The sequence below is a fragment of the Tyto alba genome, unplaced genomic scaffold (assembly GCF_018691265.1).
Source record: "Tyto alba isolate M040663 unplaced genomic scaffold, T.alba_DEE_v4.0 Super-Scaffold_13, whole genome shotgun sequence".
In the NCBI taxonomy this organism is placed as follows: domain Eukaryota; kingdom Metazoa; phylum Chordata; class Aves; order Strigiformes; family Tytonidae; genus Tyto; species Tyto alba.
The window spans coordinates 506,123-524,747 of record NW_024881275.1 but is presented as its reverse complement, the minus strand read 5'-3'; the positions used below and the strand labels follow the sequence as shown (position 1 = coordinate 524,747).

Genomic DNA, 18,625 nt, shown 5'->3' with positions numbered 1-18,625 from the left:
GGAGGAAAAGCTATTGCCACAGCTAACTGGGGCCGAATCCCAGTTTCCCTTTGTTTTCGTTGATGTTGGGCATTTTGCTGCCTTACAGGACATGGAAGTTTGATTTCAGAGGCACAACCTTTTTCCCTCGGTTTAAATGGAATTATTTCTGAATCTTCCTTTCACAAAACATGTATGTTTTTAAAAAATTAACAGCTGTGCTTAGTTTTAGCCCAAATCCAATTAGGATTGTGCACATCCCCAGAGATTCCTCTGAAGATAGTGGGAATTAGCTGGTGCACCCTGCCATGAACACATTTACCCTCATACTTCAGAATAACTGACCTGTTTTTGACCCAGCCTTCAGATTATCTGCATGTGGGAAATGACATGCTACGTTTTACATTTCCATGGTGCAATCCATAAGCAGGCGCAGCCATTCTCCAATTTTCCAAAGGGACACCCAAATCCAATCTAAATGCCTAGAATTTACCTGTTGTTTTTCTTTTATACATATAAATAGCTGCATTTCCATTCGCTCTTTGTTTCTCATTTTCATTTTCTTCTAATATCTGCATGTAAATGTCTGAAAATAGCATCTGTAATTGAAGATTATGAAGTATAGCCAGCTCCTGACAGGCTGCTAAGGAAGATGGATTATCCTCATTTTTCTGTAAATTTTGTCAATTTTGGAATTCATAAGCTATCAACACTGATCAAAATGTGACCGCACAGCTGTGTCAAAGCGGACGGCGCGGCAGCAGCGTGGCTCCCGAGGAGGACGGCTCTCCCCAGCCACCCGGCCAGGGGCACGGGCTGCGGGAATCCTTCCTGGATGCTCCTGCCATCTACATCCCACCCCCGCCACCCCACCCCCCCTCAAAAAAATAAAAATTATTCAAATAAACAAATTGAGAGTACGCAAATTCTCTGCTGCACCGATTCACATCAGAAAGCGTAATTTATTGCATGTTCTCCCTTTTTATTTATCCCTAAGTAGTAAACACGATTTCCATTCAGGGGGTTCGTTATGTTCCACTCCTACCAGACAATCACGGCACACTTGAGGCAATTGTTTAGCCTCTTCCTCTCAATTTTCCCATTACTGGGAGTAAGTACTGTTGGGACTCTTTAATAGCCCGACTGCAGCCCATATCAATAACAGATGAGGTTTAATCGTCCAACACAAAAATTATTTAGGCTCAGTAAGGACATTCAATGTCATTTGCATAATGGCATTTCTATCCTGAGCACCTAACCCATCGTGCATAAACAAGGCCCTGGGACCATAAATAATAATAAATCATGACGTCCACGCTCCTCTTGCTGTAATAGGAGACTCTCTTTGTAGAAATTATTTCAGCAGGAAATGGGCACTGTAATTTTAAAGACATGTGGCATTGCACAGGCCAGTAAATCACACCCGTGCACACACACACGCACACGCACGCTCCAGCGAGGCTGCCCGTGGTGAACAACAAAACCCCACGAAACAGCAGCACGGAAAACAGACCATGCTTGCCGCTGAAATCATCCCCCTTTTTTAGTATTGTTATTACTATTTCTTAGTCGGAGTTAGCAGACTAAATAAAAGCAAGGTCTGAGCGGCGCGCAGGGTGTCTGGGCGTGTGTACCAGGAGGAGCAGGGGGACGACGGACCCGTAAGCCTGCCAAATCCCTGACTGAGCATCCCTCGCACCCGTAGTCCTTCAACCACTCCCGGAAGGTCTGGTGGGGAGAAAGCAAAGACCTGCAGCCCCTCGCACGTGTTTTCCAACCAAGCTTTTCACTGGCCGTGGCAATCCCGGTCGCCGGGCTGGGGCAGAGGAGGCCACCAGACTCTCCTCCTCTGGTCTGCACGCAGAAACCTCCACAGACAGCCACGGCAGGACCAGCCCAAGGGAAGTAAGAGGACACGTAGGACCCGGTGAGCTAGGGTGGCCCCCTCTCTCCGCGCAGACTCTGCCCTGCTTCCTCCAGGACACGGGAGGGAACGGCTCGCCCCAGCTCCCACCCGTCCCCCTCAGCACTGCCCAGGCTCCGGGATCGCCCCGCCTGCCTCCGCAGCCCTTGCACGGGCTCTTCCCCGACGTTCCCGTGCCAGAACCTCTCCGTTCCGTCCACCGAGGAGCGCAGAGACGGCGACACGGAGTTTGCAGGAGCCTTGCCCCGCTGCCGGCGTTGCACACCCAGCCAGCCGCCCAGGCACCCCCTGCCCAAAACAGCATCTCCCCCAGCCCCCTCCAACCTCTCCTCTCCCAGCCTTCCTCCTCCTCCCCCGGCGCAGCCCCTCGCTTGCTTCCCTCCAGCTTTTCCCACCGAGTCACGCAGGGTGTTTCTCCTAACGCCAAAAGAAGGGGCACCCAGTTGAGTTAAAGCCTAACACACCCAGTTAAAATAAAGCATTAGACACCCCGTCCCGGTGGAAAAAGTAGTTTGCTTTTTGTAAACCCAGCACGTAAGCCCTCTGCGTCATTCACTGCCACAAGATATTGCTGTTTCTCAGGACAGGAACCGGACACTTTCACCCCCCAACAATAACAATTTCAGCCCCAGGAGGAGGGAAAATGCCCGATCCTCCATCACAACGGCTTCCACTGAAGTGCCTGACATGGGTGAGCAGGGAAGAAAACACAACCAGCAGCACGGTCAAGTACTTCCCTGCGGAGAAATACGAAGCAGAATTATGAGTGCACACTGGGAGCGTGCGTGAGGTTTGCACCAATATTGCCGGATCTTTGACCCATCCCACCGACGGCTCCTGAGACTCGAGAAGTCTTGTGCAAATCTGCCAGAACCACATTTGCATTTCTGTAATGCTTTCAGGTGAACTATCTGAAGGTTATTTCACAAATGCCATCTGAGAATCCCTTCATAACACTCTCTGTACCATATTAGGTATTGTGCACAATAAACTGGTTTCAGAGCAGGATCCTATGGCAAAATAATAATCGGGCAGCGTTTACCACGGACCAGGCCGCACAGCTAGCCAAAGCTGCAGCTCCGGGTGCACCAAACCTCTATCCAGGTGAAAACCAACAGAGAAAGCCACAGGGTTTGCTGTGTTTTGTGCCACGTTGCTAAGTCCAGTTTCAAAGCTGGACGCAAACACACATTTTTTTGCTTTCCGAAACTATTTTCATTTTACCTGTTGGTACCCCTGGGAGCCTGTTGACCCTACAAGGGTCAAGAGTCTTCTGGTTTATGTTTTGGGGGTGGCAACTTTCCCTACAATGCCGAATTCCCTATCAAATATCCAGCATGGAACTAATTTAAAAATATTTAAAAATAAAAAAAAAACAAAAAAAACAAAAAAAAAACAAACTTAATTTTCAAGTTTTCCTTTCCTTTCTTCACCTATACCCAAGACTGGGATGGTAAGGGCCACAATACTGCAAGCCAGTTTTCATTATGATGCGTTTATGGTAAAAGCCAGAAACATGAGGACAAACATTGTTTTCAGAAGATTTACGAAGCGCTTTCCAGTTACAGGTCCTCGGGGGCGTGGGGTTAGAGAGGCAGCAGGAACCGAACCCTGCGGGGAACCCTCGCACTGACAGAGGCCGGTGAGACTCCCCGGGCTTGGATCCCTGAACCAGAGTGTTTTGTGCAGCAAACAAGGTGTTCCAGGGAAGGGGTTTGGGGGTCGCAGAGGTGTGGGGACCCCCCGTCCCCTTCATGCTTTGCACGAACGGATGCGCTTGGCAGGGGAAAATCCAGGGGATGATGCAGTGCTTTCTGTGCCGGGACATTCAGTAAGGATTAACAGGCACAAACCCCACTAATCTCACGGGGCAAATCCTGAGCTGTTCTTCCCCTTTGCTAATTAGCTGAGACCTGCTGACGACCAAACCCGGCCGGCAGCAGGTCTGGGGTGCGGAGGCTTCGGGACAAGGCTCTGGCAGGGAAGGGGAGGGGGGTTCTGCAGGCAGGACAGCATCGCCCACCCTGGAGAGACCCGCTTCTGAGCTCCCCGTCCACCCTCCCTGCCCTAGGGGTGGGGAAACGGGCACCTTGGCTTCTCAGAAAAACACCTAGAAACCTCAGAAATCATCTGCACACGGGTATGGAAAGTTAAGCAGAACAGAGGCAGGATGATCAACGAGCGTGGGACCCATAGGATACCTGCAGGGAGCTGGTTCTGGCTAAAGAGACTGAAGACCCACAGCCTGTCGCTGCCGGAGGCTCTGCACCTCCTCACTACTGTGAAAGGCTCCAGCAAGGGACCTTCTGTGCAGAAAAATCACACAGGTTTCCGTGAAACATTTCAGTTTTTATCAAAACATTCTCTGTTGTCCAGACAGACACGGTCCTGTTGTAATAATCACTGCTTTGCCACTCAAACGCCAGCTACGCTGGGGATGCCCGGGTGCTGCACAGGCAGTAAAACATCACAAGGAGAAAAGTCTATTTGGGGTGGTATTTTCAAACGTTTCTCTACAGTCACAAAAAACAGAGAGCAACCATTTGCCTGAACAAAAACACGGGCGTGTGCCTTCCACAAAACTCCCGCTGGTGTGGAGCCTCACAACGTGCCAGTGCTTGAAAACCACTCATCAGGCACGTAATCTGATGACAATTTCTTGTGTACCGTAATTTTATCTGTTACTTAATCATGTCCTTTAATTATTTAGACAGGTCTCAGTAACTGGCCAGCCCCTCTTAGCCAAACACGGCGCCTGGCGAGTGCAGTTTCTCTGCCTGGTCCGCTCCGCAGCTCCCATTTCAGAAAGGCACTGCTGCCTCCAGCACCTCCTGCTCCCCAGACCCCCAGAAACGTCTCTGATCGTGGCTTCTCTGGGATGACTCGGACCTCAGGTCAGCTCTGAGCCCTGGGGGGACTTCTCCCGCACAGGGAAAACCCTGACTCTATGAGGTTGCCCTTATTCAATTATACTTTCAAGGTGAGAGGAGCAGGGCTGCAGCCATTCCCCTACATGTTTAAGCTGCCCTCTTAGCGTAAGAGCTTCCTTCCTTTCAGATTTAATTATTTTTCTCATTTCATTCTGCTGCCACCAGATTTTTAAGCAGCCGCTACTCACATGAGCAGAGAAGAATTTTGAAACTAGCCCTTTTTTTTTTTTTTTTTCTGGAAGTGGCTTAGCTCCACAATTGCTTTTTGCCATCATACAACCACTTCCATAGGTTGTCTCTTTCAATCCCTTCCTAAACAAATGGCAACCCAAAACTATGGCATTCTTCTGAAAATCCAGCATCTGCACCGGGCGTGTTGCTTAGGCTCCCGGGTGCCTCATCCCGGACAGCTCTCCACCTCACCCTCCACACTGTGAGAACTGGGTGCTGCTCCCCCACCCAAACCGCTCGCTTCCCGTTTTCCGCTGTAACCGCACCAAAGTCTCCCGAAGTCCCACTGTAACAGCTGGGGCGGACGGCAGGCAGCTGGACATCAGGGCCATGGGACAATCCCGGTTGGAAGGAAGCTCCAGAGGTCCCTGAAAGCAGGGCCAGGTACAGGGCCAGGCCAGGTCGCTCAGGGAAAAATCCAGATGGGTTTTGAAAATCACCATGGATGGAGACTGCACAACTCCTGAGGGCAACCCCTGCCCTGCCTGACTGTCCCGGGGGGGAAGAAGAGCTCCCTTGGACCTCACAGAGCCCCTCCTGTGCCAGCACAGGCCCGTCTCTTGCACTCCCACCGCGCACCGCCGTGAAGAGTTTGGCTCCTTCTAAGAGATGCTTTAGCACGTGGAGATCTCCAGGTATTCACTAGCTGCGTAGGAAGCATACTTTGTGGAACCCGTCTTTCTTGATTTAAAGCAATGGACAGATTTAGAGAAAGCCAACAGAATGAGTGTAAAACAGCAGTGATTTCTAAACCAAAGGGTGAAAATTGTATTATAAACTATTTAAAGCCTGCGGGATCCAGACATTTACTGAGGACTAAGAAGAGAAGCCTTGTCCCATTCTTCAAAAGTCAGTGCAAGCCCTGCCCCTCAAATACGACACAAGTAGGACAGGCATTAAATAAATCAACAGGCAAGTATGTTTACTCACAGATTTGTCCCTCCCTCTCTTGCAGTGCTAACACAGACATAAGGAGGTCAGTCAATTTTGTTATGACATAACTTTGTCCGACTAGTGCCACTACACGGCCTTGTCTTTTTCCCCAGAGAAAACCAGCTTCAGGACAATTCCAGATCTCTTTTCCTATGCAAGCGGAGCATCACGTACATACACACTTTAAAGTACATGGATGCCTCCCGTATTATTTTTCAAAGGGACAAAGACTACATAAGCAATTATAATTCTACTCATCTTACTCATACATTATGCTTTTTGATGTGATATTGAAAATCTGATGGGTGGCCAGTAGATCACTGCTCTCCTTCAGCTCTTGGGCAGAGTCCACTGTTTGACTGGCTACTGCCTGTGACTTTTTCTGTAATGACAGACTCTCCGTTATCTGTCTGCTGGTGTACATGAAACCTTGGAAGGAAGACTCTGCTGAAGACAAATGTGGGGTTCTATTTAAAACTTGCTGATGTGATAGACCTGGTTTATCTCTCTAAACTGAAAAAAAAAGAATAGCTATTTACCACAAAACACATGATGGATGAAGAGGTACAATGACTCAAAGCCAGCTCCCAAATTGCAAGGAAATGTGGACAGTTCTGGCAAGATAGTAAGAGGGGAAAGCTTTTCTTAAATTTCCCACCTCTGTACAACACTTACGGAACACGCGGTGAGTCTCCTGGAGGAGATCACCCGCTGCTTTCGCAGGACTTTGTGTTCCATTGTCATCACTGAGCTCCGCGTGTAAAACCGGTGTAAAGACCCGAGATGAAAGTTGGTGACTGGCAAAGCATCCCTTGCCAGCGTTATCCCACGGAAACAGTGTCAACTTGCAACTTCCAAACACTGTTTCCCTAGATCCTCAAGGAAAAAGCACGCCACACTCCTCCTCACCGGCACCAGCCATGGTGCCCCACTGACACCCCCCTCCACACAACCCTCTGCACAAACCAAGGACCCCACCTGCGGGAAAAAACATCCCCCACTGCATCCATACAGAGCAAAGAGAAAAGAGACAAGGACAAAGGATATGTCGTGGCTCTAGACACAGCAAGGCTGGCATTTCCTTTAGCTCAAGAATTTGTATTTTCACTTATGGTCATATCCGAGAGCAGTCAGGAGGAAAAAGGGGGGTTGTTCAAAACCAGGAATGCACTGCAATACCTGACGGCGTTGTCTACCTTGGTATTTTGGGATTCCCCCCTCGCTGCTGGGGCAAGGGGAGGAGGCAACAAGGACTGCTCTGGGTAGGAAACAGACCCACGCTCTGCCCCGCCGGAGCCAGACAAACCCACGCGAGCAGGGGCACGAGCCCCAGCAAGCCCGACGCGGCATACTCGGAGGGAAGCAGCATCCACATAAACCCAGACTGTCACTGGGCCTTCCCCAACATAGTCCCAGGTGCTGGGAGAGCTCCAGCCTTCCAAATACACCCTGAAATCCCTGAGACTGCATTCCCCCCAGCGTGGTTTCATTGCGCTCCTTTGGCCACACGCTGCTGGGAGGAGAGAGACGGAGCAGGCATGGCCCCGTGGCTCTTTTTATTCGCTTTTTGTTCCGTTTCTTCAGGCTCCGACTCACTGAAGACTGGTTAAGACAGAGCGACCCAGAAGGACAAGAAACAGCCTGCGGGTTTCCTTACAGGATAACCTGCACCTCCAGGATTTTCTAGCACAGCAGGGTCAGTGAGATGAAACCCCAGCTGCACCCTCCAGCAGCACGTTCTCTTTGGCACTGCACGCCGCTGGAAACGCTCCCTGTTGCCTCTTGGAAAATTTTGCAGGAGAAATCCTGAGCCCAAGGCTGCCCGCTGCTTCCAGATGAAGCAGAAGAACCAGTCACCCGCAGGAAGGGACCCATGGGAAGGGGCATTAAGCCCAGGCACAGGGTATCCCCAGCTCTCTGCCTGGGCAGGAGAGCAAGCATCCCTTGGGTTATCCCAGCTGGGTTTCTCCCCACCTCCCTTGCTTAATCAAAGTTTTAATTCCAGCCCCTGCTCACACAGACGCCCCCGGGTGACCACACAAGCTGCAGGGTGCTCTTTGCAAAGACGATGCTGCTGCAGAGAGACGTTAGCAGGCTACACGGTTCCTGTCATGCTACTTCCCCAGAAAACTCCGCGCCACCGCAGCCCCACTGTCACAGAAAATACCAGGTGTCATGCAACACAGTCTGCTGTGACTGTCACCACCCAACACGACATGTCACAACAAGGCAGCACACGCGGGGAATTCTGTGCAGTCTTCAGAAGCTCGTGCACAGAAATCTGCTTGTAAGGGAGGGCAGAGCAGCAAGGATGCTAATGGGAGGTGTTGACCCAAGGAGCTGTGCTTCCTGCTGATATTCTAAAAGAAAAGGCTTTCTACTCGTAAAGGTTGATTTTCAGCAGGAGGAAACACCTTGGCAGGCTTATTTTCCAAAAGCAGGGCAGAGCCAAAGGAGAAGGTGGTGAACATTGTTCTAGCCTAGGCAGCCAGCACACAAAGCTCTTAGCCCAGGGCTGCCTGTTGGGTCCTCCGAGTACCACCGTAATGCAAATAAGCAACAACCACAGCGATGGTGAACAGGAATAAGGATCCCACACCAAGTCTCACGTGCTGAAGGCTCATCCTCCAGAAGCCAAGGGCAGTTGAGAGGTCTGAGCTCCCCGGAGCATCTGGGGGGGTCCTGGCAGATGGAGGAGCTCTACCTGACACCTCTGCAGGGTAACCTGCTATTGCACCGGGTGGGTCCCCGAGAACCAGGGGCTGCAGCTCGCAGCATCGTCTCAGAGCTCGAAGGGCTTCATGCAGGGAGCAGCTCCTGAACCACCCCAGGGGGAGATGGGGGTAAGCACAACTGTCACCTCCACGGAGATGCGGTTCCTGCCCAGAGAAACACCCTGCATTACGGCTGAGACCCCCGCCCCAGGCCTTTTTTATACCCCCTTAAATTTTACCATTATTGAGAGGCACTACTCGGAGAGAAAAAATATTACCAACCTGCTCTCTCCTGAGCAGCCGGTGACTCCCTCCGAGGACACTTTGCCTGCGCCAACCACCAGCCGGGCAGCACCGGGGGCGAGCATGCCTCTGCAGCACGGGGACGTGCTCCCCCGGGGTGCACGCACCCCACTCCTGCACCCTGACCCCGAGCACCCCGAGGTGGCTCATCGTGCGGATCGGCAGCGAAGTCCCACAGGACAACCACGGCAAAGGGCCCCCACCGCGTCCCCCCGGGCAGCCAGAGCACAGCAGGGTCACCCCAGAGGCACGGGGAGCCCCAAAACCCTCCCCAGCGCCCAGCAGGCTCCATCCCTCCCCCCCACCATCACGGGTGGGCACAGCACCCCGCTCCCACCCGAGCACGGCGAAGGGGGCCAAGGGGGGGGATGGTGAGGGACAGAGAGGAGCCTCTGCCCGGCTTAACCCCCCTGCGCAGGGCAGGGGTCACAGGCACCCGTGCTCCCCACAGACCCCCCACGCCACCACCCACCACCCACCACCACCCTGCCCGCCCAGACCCCGCGCCCTTTCCATTCGGAAGGGGTATTGATCTGCTGGCAGCAATGGGCTGGATAATTAGCCAGGAATTAGGGTTTCTATTACAGCCAGGAGGCTGCCCCAGCTGATTTATCACCTGAATAATTTACTGTGATTGAAAGGAAATTAAAATGAACTCCATTTGACAACTGTGCGCTTTTATGGGCTTTAGTGAAGACTCAAAAGCCAAATTAATAGCCTGGTGTTGTTTAATAGTCTACTGAGAGTAAATATGGGAAGGTTTTTCCTCTCCTGATGTGCTCTCTTAGGCTGGATTTTAGATCTGTTTTTTTTTCCCCTCCCACCAGTAAAGCCACAGATTGGATCAGAGGAGGTTTCAGCTGGAAGAGGCGCAGCTGTAAAAGCCGCAGAGCCGTCCTTGCTGGCCACCCCTCCCTGCGCTGCCGGCGCTCACCCTCCCCTGCCCGTTTCTGCCGGCAGCGGGGATCACGGTGCCGGCAAAATGGGGGTGAGCGGGCAGCACCCGCCGGCTGCCCCCCGCCAGCACCGGCACCGAAACACAAAAATGAGTCATGCTTTCTGGCTTTAACTGACTTTTTTTCCGACTCTTTTTCTACCCAACACGTTTCTGACTTCCCTGAAGATCAAAACCCAGCATTATATTATGGACAACTGTACATCTCCACGCTCTCAGGAGCAGACACACCATCCAACAAAGCTCCATACAGCAAAAAGCAAACTTTCCTTTTTCCAAGAGGGCAAATATAAGGCCAGATAAAACTAAATCTTGAAGATTTTCAAAAGGACTTATGCCTCAATCTTGGTCAGTTCAAAGAACTCCTTCACCGCAACTCCCTGAAACAGAAGGCAATCAGGCTTCAACTTTGTGCAATTTTTCCAACTTTTTTCAAGTAATTTTTGCAGGTTCATTAGCTATCCAAATTTTATCTGCCTGTGCTTATCCCCTGATCCAGACTTAACTGCACTGCGTGTCATGAATACATGTATTACTCTAAGTTTGCCCAGTTTCTACCTAAGCCCGGAGTATCTTCATTTTATTCAGAAATGAATACAAGAACAGATACTCAGTTTAACTCTAGCTGAAAGCAATGGGAAAACATCAGCACGGGCTTGGGAATTATCTGCTATTAGCGGCAAGCAGTTCTCTTCTAAGTCGGTGACCTACATAGTGTTGAATCTGGTCACATCATGTTATGCCTCATTATGGCCCTGATCTAAAGTCTATTGAAGTCAATAGAAATATTCCTCTTGGCTTCAATGAGTATTCGATTGGACCCATGTGTGAAGCTGAAAATACAAGAGAATCCATTTCTGTTGTGGACAGAAATCCAGCATAGATAATTCTCTTCTTTATTCTGAGGAAATTAATGCACTGCCTCTCCTGTCGAGCCGACCCTGCTGTATATCCTTCACCCCCCAGTTTTCCCCTGTAAAGACATTAATCCCGCTCCCACAGCCACCAAAAGCACACGGCTCTGCAAGCCCCAAGCTTGCCCCCTGACCGCTTTGGTGAGGCTTTCCTGCACCCACCAGCCCACCCCAGGGCTGAACCCCCTCGGGCTCTTTCCCAGGACCTGATCTCCTGGAACATCTCCTGGTTTAACTGGTAAACGCGTTTGAGCCAACTGGGCGCACGACCGATACTGTGGGCCGGGTCGGCTTCCCCGGGATGCTCCTCCATCCTTTGGGAAGCCTCCAGAGGACAACAGCCTCGCAGAGGGGTTCGCAGAGTACAGCCAGCACCTCCAGTGTCTCCTAAGGTGCTAGGCACTGGGAAATTACGCCCCTTGTTGTAGCAGCTCTCTGCACAGGAGTGCCAGCTGCGGATAAAATCTGAATGTCGGTGCCGTGGCCGTGAGCGGTGGGGTTTTGGCTACCCGAGGGGCCAGGCTGGGGTACGCTGGTTTGCCACGGACACCGCCGCGCGGCACAGCGCCCGGGCTGGCGGCCGAACGCTGCTCCTTGGGCAGGGGTTTGCTCCTTGGGACGGGAGCTGCCGCCTTCCAGACGCTGCGGAGACCTCTCCTCCCCCGACACCTGGGGATTCCACGGCATCCGAGCCGCGGGCTTCGTCCCGGCCGACCAAAGAGCCGCTCGGCGCCGGTGGGAGCAGCCGCCAGCGCCGCTCCAAACCCGTGCCCAGAAACGCGCGGAGCCCGATCACCGCGGACGTTTGCAGCCGACGCGCGCCGATCGAGGGCTGTTTGCGGCAAAAAATGCACGCAGAAGGGCAGAGACGTGAGGGACAGGCATTCGTTTTACAGAATAATTCATGTTTATAGCAGGGCTCTGTCGGGAGAAGGCGGGCCGGGGTGCTTCTGGAGTAGCGACTTCACGCCTTGGCTACTCCCCCATGACATGCAGACTGCGATTGCACAGCCAACCCCCCGCCTTGGGCTTCCCAGCTCCCCGCTGCTGGGCTTCCCCCTCCATCGGACGCTTCTCCAGCTCAGCCCGTGCAGGCACCCTGCACCCGTGCTGCAGAGCGCACCCCTGCACCGCCGGGCAGTCGCCTGCAAAGCACGGCACCGAACAGGAGATGCCTTGCTTCTGCCCGCGATGCATGCAGCCTGACACAGCCTTTAATTCCACTAACCCACCTTGGGATCCCTGCCTCACCCAGCACATGCAGTGGGCACTGAACAAAGGACTGCTTCATATTTTATTTTCCTGTCATTCTCCAGTGGTTGCCTTCTCTCTCAGCATTGTACAAGCCCTTCCCCAAAGACAAGTATTCATTCCCTGCGGGTCCCTCTGTAGAAGGCACAGCTTACAGCAGATGTGAAAACTCAGACGATGCTTGTCAAGAGCACAACATGCTTCGAGGTGAGAAATAACTCAAGAGTCTCCATTTGATATGGGTGAACTGAAGGAAACGTTAAAGGTGGAAAAGTAATGGAAATAGATTGGGCACACTCAAAGTAAAGGATTTGGCAGCGGTGAGCAAGCACTCCCACACATCCCATCAACACGTCAACCTAACCGAGGGCCAACGTACACTCTCCAACAGTCCAGCCCAAATTTTATGCATAAAATTCATCAGGAGGACTTTGGGCAGCAGAAGCCAGCCTTCAGCTGGGGACTGAGCACACTGAGGCTGAAAATGCTTCTCTGTGCAGGAGGGACCTGTCCCCCCATGCCACAACTCGCAATGGGCATGGGACTGTTCCCAGCACACAAGCAAGGAGGAAGACCTAGAGAGGAGCCACAAAACATGGAGAAAAAGGAACTTGCTTGTCTAGAGAATAGCAATTCCTCCGGTGAAATACCCAGAGCCCTCCCCAGGTGAACAGCACGGGGACATCAAGAAGCTTTTGTGCCCAAGTAAAATTAGTGATATTCAGCTGGATGCTACTGGACCAAGTTTCTAATAAAACAGATAAGCAGTGGGTCAGCAGCTCCTACTAGACTTCCCCACAAATCCCATCTCTACGGGGAAGAGCATCTTCTCATTTTCCTCTAGAGAAAACGCTCAGGACTCCATGCACCCACTGCCGACCGAGCTTCTAAAGCACCGCACCTGGGCTCAGCAGCAGATGCCAGAGGCAGGTCTTGGTTTATTACATCAATCTATAGCAGGCACAACACTGGTTTTCCAAGTCACATCATTAACGTTCTCAGTATTTTCTTTCTCATTGATTTATCTGGCCTCACTAATTGATCCAGACAGCTTTTCTGCTTTGGTTAAGTATCATGACAGCTTTGCTTGACTCACCAAGGAGGTAAAGCATGGCTCACGGCTGCGTCGGTAAGTGGTCGAGTTCACACCGCATCCTCGTGAACCAGAGCTAATCGTACAGACCACACGCTTTCATGTTGAAACCTACACTTCACACGCCACCAAAAAGCAGAAGCCAACCCCAAAGAGCCGCGAGCCCCTACCCATGGCCCAGCCTTCCGCAAGCAAACCACAAAGCTCCAACCTATATGAAAGCAAACAACTGCCAATTCCGTGTGTAATTAAACTTAAAAATGCCTAGGCAAGGCGGTTCTGCTAAGCACCTTTTGTACATCATAATATCACAATTCTCAGCATCTATCTGACTTCCCAGAGCATGCAGAGAGTACCCTGACAACCAAATTAGTAGCAGCGTATCCCCAATCTTAATAATCTGGATGCACAGCCACTGTAGTCACGGTTGCTTACGTGGACCCTGGGAGATCCTTGCTCCACCCACAGCCAAATAAGCCCGTATCTGACAATCGGGATAACACTTCAGCAACATCCTCATTCAATTCTCCCATTCTTCCTATTAAGCCAGTAAAAGTTTATCATAAGCTGGTAAACGTTCACTCGCTGCTGGACTGCCTCCCTTGAGCTACAGTTCTGCATGACTCAGAGACTCCAGAAGACCCAAACGAACAGACAACCCCCCTTCCACCACTGCCCATCTTTGTAAAGTCTTCCTTGGGGAATAAAAGTTTCGCAGGGGCAGATCTAACGCCACACAGCTTCTGCGTGACCAACACTGAAAAGGCTTCCCGTAGGAGTGGGCGCAGCGCCTGCCCTCTCCGGTACCACCCGTGTTTGGATGGGATAACCACCATCTAGTGGTACGTGAAGGCCATTTCACCTTCCAGAGACCGCCCGCTCGGCTTTCCTAAAGAGTTTTTTTAAAAAATCAAAGGCACCACAGCATCTTCCCCGTGTTTTTCCAGCTTGAGTTCAGAACTGCAGAGCCTCTCAGCGGATACAAACCAGGGAAACCACAAAACCAGCCAAAGCTGGTGAAAAACAAACGGCTCTATGAATGAAATAGCAAACGGCAGATGTAAGCATAAAGGCACAAGAAATTTCTACTCTACCCTATGACTTTCAGCGAAAGTAATTTTTTCAAAAAATTTAGACCAATACATATTCCTCAAACTGGAGCCACAACGGTAGTAGCCCACAATGAGATAATCTCCAGTGGCCCTCAAATGTATAGATTCCTCTCAGGGAAATCAGTGTTGGTCTGCAGTTTGAAAGTCCATCCACCTTGTTAAATATCTAATATTAAGAACACTGGAGATTAACGGCCAAATACATCATTAAGTAGCAAGCTAGACCGATATTGGTGCTGACAGCAATATATGCATTTCCACCTCCCTCTCAGCACCTGAATTAAAGGCTGCCGCCCAGGAAGAAGAAGAACACAGAGAGACACAGCTCATCAGTTTCAGCACGTGCTTCTGCACTGTGCCTGCAAAAATGGAACTTTCCCAAAAAATTAGTGCCAAGTCCTTCTCAAACATGCTGCTAATCTGTGGGTGCAACTAATTTACCTTCACATACTAATTGGGTGTTTCTCTCAGCAAATGGCCAATTACATGCCTAATAAGCCATTTCTGGATACAAAAATGTAATTTGTGTGCACAATCATGCTAACTATGAACCAAAACTAGCCATTGAGTTTTGCTAGTCTTCTACTTGCTACCTGCATAGCCTGCTTTTGATCTAACAAAAGCATCAGAAGCTGTGACGTTCTTTAAGGACTCATTTGATGCCAGTGGCCCAGATATTGGGTGCAATTTCATACATAAACACTGTCTCGTGTTTACACAAGAAGTGTCTTCCTTCATTTTTTAACACTCAGTCTTTTATGGCTAATGTGCCTTTGGCCAAAGAGCTTGATACGACACATGTTTCTCCGTGCTTTTCTACTGAGACTCTGAGAAGTGTTTGGTGGTGTCCCACCAAGCAGATCCCTGCCAGCACAATCAGCATCAGGAAAACACTGAACATTTGCAATAGTACCTGCTCCGGTTTGATGGGCTCAGTTGTTGTGAAAATGTCAGAATAATGTTGCCTCTCGAAGACTCGATCCAACACCTCTAGTTGCTGCTGGGTGAAAAGGTCTCCTCGCATCTGTTTCCGAAGAAAATCTCTTCCTGGGAGAGAATGGCCATTTGGTACTGGAGACTCCTGGATACCTTTCAAAGAGGAGAGAGAAGACGGAGATAAGTAGGTATCGCAACGACGAGACCTGCCGAGGAGACTCTCATTTTATCCCTTGCATAGATGAGGGCACCAGTATGCTCACACCGTGAAGACTCCTTGAGGGGAGGTTACAAGCAAGACACATACTGCCAGAAGATGCAGTGACCAATCTTCCATTACAGCCAACCCTCAACGTGATTTACCCTCGGTGGTTTCACACGCAATTTAAAGGCAGGACAAAGGATAACGGTCACCTCCTTGCTCGCGTCCGTTTCACTGCACCGCCTGAGAACCCTCCTGGTCGGTGGCCTGGGTGCGAGGAGGACGTGGTGGGGTTTAACTGCACCACAATCTGCTGGGTCAGCTCCAGCAGATCCCCTCTGCCCAGCCACCGCCCCGACGCTTCGCCCCCCTCCCTGCGGCACCTCCGAGTCTGGCTCAGCCCCATCCCGTTCCGCCGCGGGAAGTGGGGACACAACCTCCAAGACAGCGGCAGCACTGCCACTGTGCTGAGACAGGACATCCCCCCAGCTCACGGTCACCACTGCAACACCCTCGGCAGGCCCTGAGCCCGTGCACTCTCCTGCCACTGCAATTTCACTTTGCCTTTCTTAAGCTTATTGGCATGGCGAAAGCCTGGGCTCCAAGGCGTGATCTCCTCTCTCTCCCCTTCGCCAGAGATTTTCAGCAGAAGTCGTAAGTGACTGCCCGTGGCTGGAACGCCGTGAGACAAGTTTTGAGAAATGTTTAGACTGGCAGTTTGAAAAGACTCCTGCAATACAGGGGCTTGTTTCAATTTGCTTTTTGCAGATTCACAGTGGTTTCCTACTTTTCCTTCACCTGTCAGTACTAGAAATGTATCTTTTATGCGCCGAAAGCTGAGGTCTGCAGTATTCCCAGGACTCCAGGAGGTGGAACTCCAAGAACAACAGTAAATATCAGATTTCTTCTCCAGATGGCAACACTGCACTAGACAGAGGGAGGAAACATTTTAAAAATAGAGTCTTGCTGCCAACATAGTTTTGAGGAGCAGAATTCAAATGCACCCTTAACAACAAGATTTTCATGAGTGTTGCAGAGGCTCACTTTCCAAGTGGCATGCAGGCAAACGGCATCACTCAGACCTTTCCTGGTAGATTCTGCATCAAGTTTTTTGACAGCAAGGATCAGAGGCGATCTGTGTGAAGATGCCCTGCTGCTGTAGAGACCAGTTGTGTCCCCAGGCATGTGCTGGCCACCAGTAACATGGGTGATGCCCCATTGACATGATTTTTCACAAAGAACCGTTGATCTGGTATCATCCTTCAGCAAAATCCTCCCGGATTTTGCAGAAAACGCTGTGTATCCAGAAAACGAGGCTGCTTTAAGACAGATCTCTCAAACTGGGGGACCGACACACGGAAATACTTTTTCAACCCAGATCGCTCTCTGTAAGAAACCACTCACACTGAACAAGCATTTGATGTTAGCAGTAAATGCTGGAAACTTCCTTCTAAATTTTAGTTCAGCAACTTAGGCAACAACAGATTCATATTTACCTGTTTAGACAAAGTTGTGCAACCTGAATCAAGAGTAGACAATACTGGCTTTTGCAAAGTGCAAGGATCAGTTTATTCCACACAGGAAAAAAACCCTGAACCTGTCCTCTGAATGGAAAGCCTAAGCGTGTGCACAGAGCTGTGAAAAAATACAAAGGGATATAAGAAAGCAGTGTATCTTTAAATCTTTTTTTTTTTTTTTTTTTTTTTACTATTCTAAATCAAATAATATCTAATAGACCTAGTGCTGGGTTTAGTCAACCATGGCTTATAAAATTAAAATTCTGGTTGCTAGCTGCATGGTAGCAAAAGGCCGGGGAGACCCTGTCTCTGGAGCACGGAAACGCTGCCTTTAAATTTCAGGTTAAACTAATGTTATTCACAATTTGGCATCAAAGTTAAAGCTTTATGCAGTTTTGGTCTAAAGGGGGTGATGAAAGGGAATGAAATGATCCAAGACGTGGCATGACCTGAAAAATGTTCTTGGCGATGCCGGTGCAGTTTGCGCGTTGTTTACACACCCAGAGATCAGGTGTATATTGAGACCCCATCGTATTGAAATACGGAGCAGCTGACCCGCGTTTCACCAGCAGCACTTTTGCTACGGAGCGCGGCTCTGGATTTTTGAGGGGGCGAACACGTCGAGGAAGAGGAGCCAGGCGAAGAGGAAGCCTGGCGCAGCATCCTCGGCTGGGGACAGGCCCCGGGGGTGGGCTGGGAGCTGGGGACCCACCCCGGATCCAGGAGCAGGATGCCTGGAGGGGCGGCTCGGGATGGGAACAGACAGAGGCATCACCCCGTGCCCGCGGCGCCGGCTCAGCCGCCTCCATCCCCAGCTGCCCTTCCCCAAGGGGCAGCGAGGTGGGGGACGTCCCGGGCGCCTGCCGCCGCAGCATCCCGAGAAACAGGAGGGAGAGGAGGAGATCTCCCTCTGCATGGGGAATCCGCAGGCAAACACCGTCCTGGAGAAACCCGGAGCCAGCGGATGATGTGCCCTGCTGCACGGGGTCGGGCGACCTGGCAGGGGATGAAATCGCATGGAGGCAGCGGTGGGGATCGGGGTCAGGGTCCGGTACGGCCGGAGACGCGCTCCCCAGTGCAGCTAGGCTGTGCTGGGACGAAGGAGCAACGCATGTGGGGTTCGCTGCCTGGGAAGGACCCGGGCAGGGCTGGGATCCCCGGCACGGCCGTCACTGCCCAGAACATCCATCACCGTTGTGAGAGGAGCCTGGGAACCACCTGAACCTCACTCGCCTTCGTTACCGCTCCCTCGCCACACCCCGTAAACAAAGGGATAGCTCGTTCTTTTGCACCGTGTTTCCCAACGTCAGACCAATTGCAGGTAAGTGCTGGATTTCACTGCGCCCGTAAAGGACTTTCTACACAGCGCACATGGCTCCTGAAAGTTCGTGAAGGTCTTTGGGATGCATTTGGCTGTTAGACATTATATAAATGTGAGATAATTACCATTAGCATTATGCATTGTTTGAATACACTAGAATATCTTCGATAATTAAAATACTGTTGGCAGGTTTGAAACATTTTGGGTTATAAATAGGCTCCAGGGAGTGGTAAAAACATTTTTCATATAATCAATGCATCCACCTAGGAGGGTTATGTTTTGTTGACAGTAGCACTACGTGTGTACCTAC

The 18,625-nt window shown here is 51.0% G+C and overlaps 1 protein-coding gene across 2 annotated transcripts in view; it reads right to left on the bottom strand.

The window, feature by feature from the left end:
• The window catches only part of PAX5 (paired box 5), a 132,902-nt gene that overhangs the window by 67,660 nt on the left and 46,617 nt on the right, over positions 1 to 18,625 (bottom strand). For both annotated transcript variants that reach the window (XM_042787599.1, XM_042787600.1), the window contains exon 6: positions 15,253 to 15,428. In XM_042787599.1, the coding sequence (XP_042643533.1) occupies positions 15,253 to 15,428 (176 nt within the window). The remainder of the gene's footprint in view (positions 1 to 15,252; positions 15,429 to 18,625) is intronic.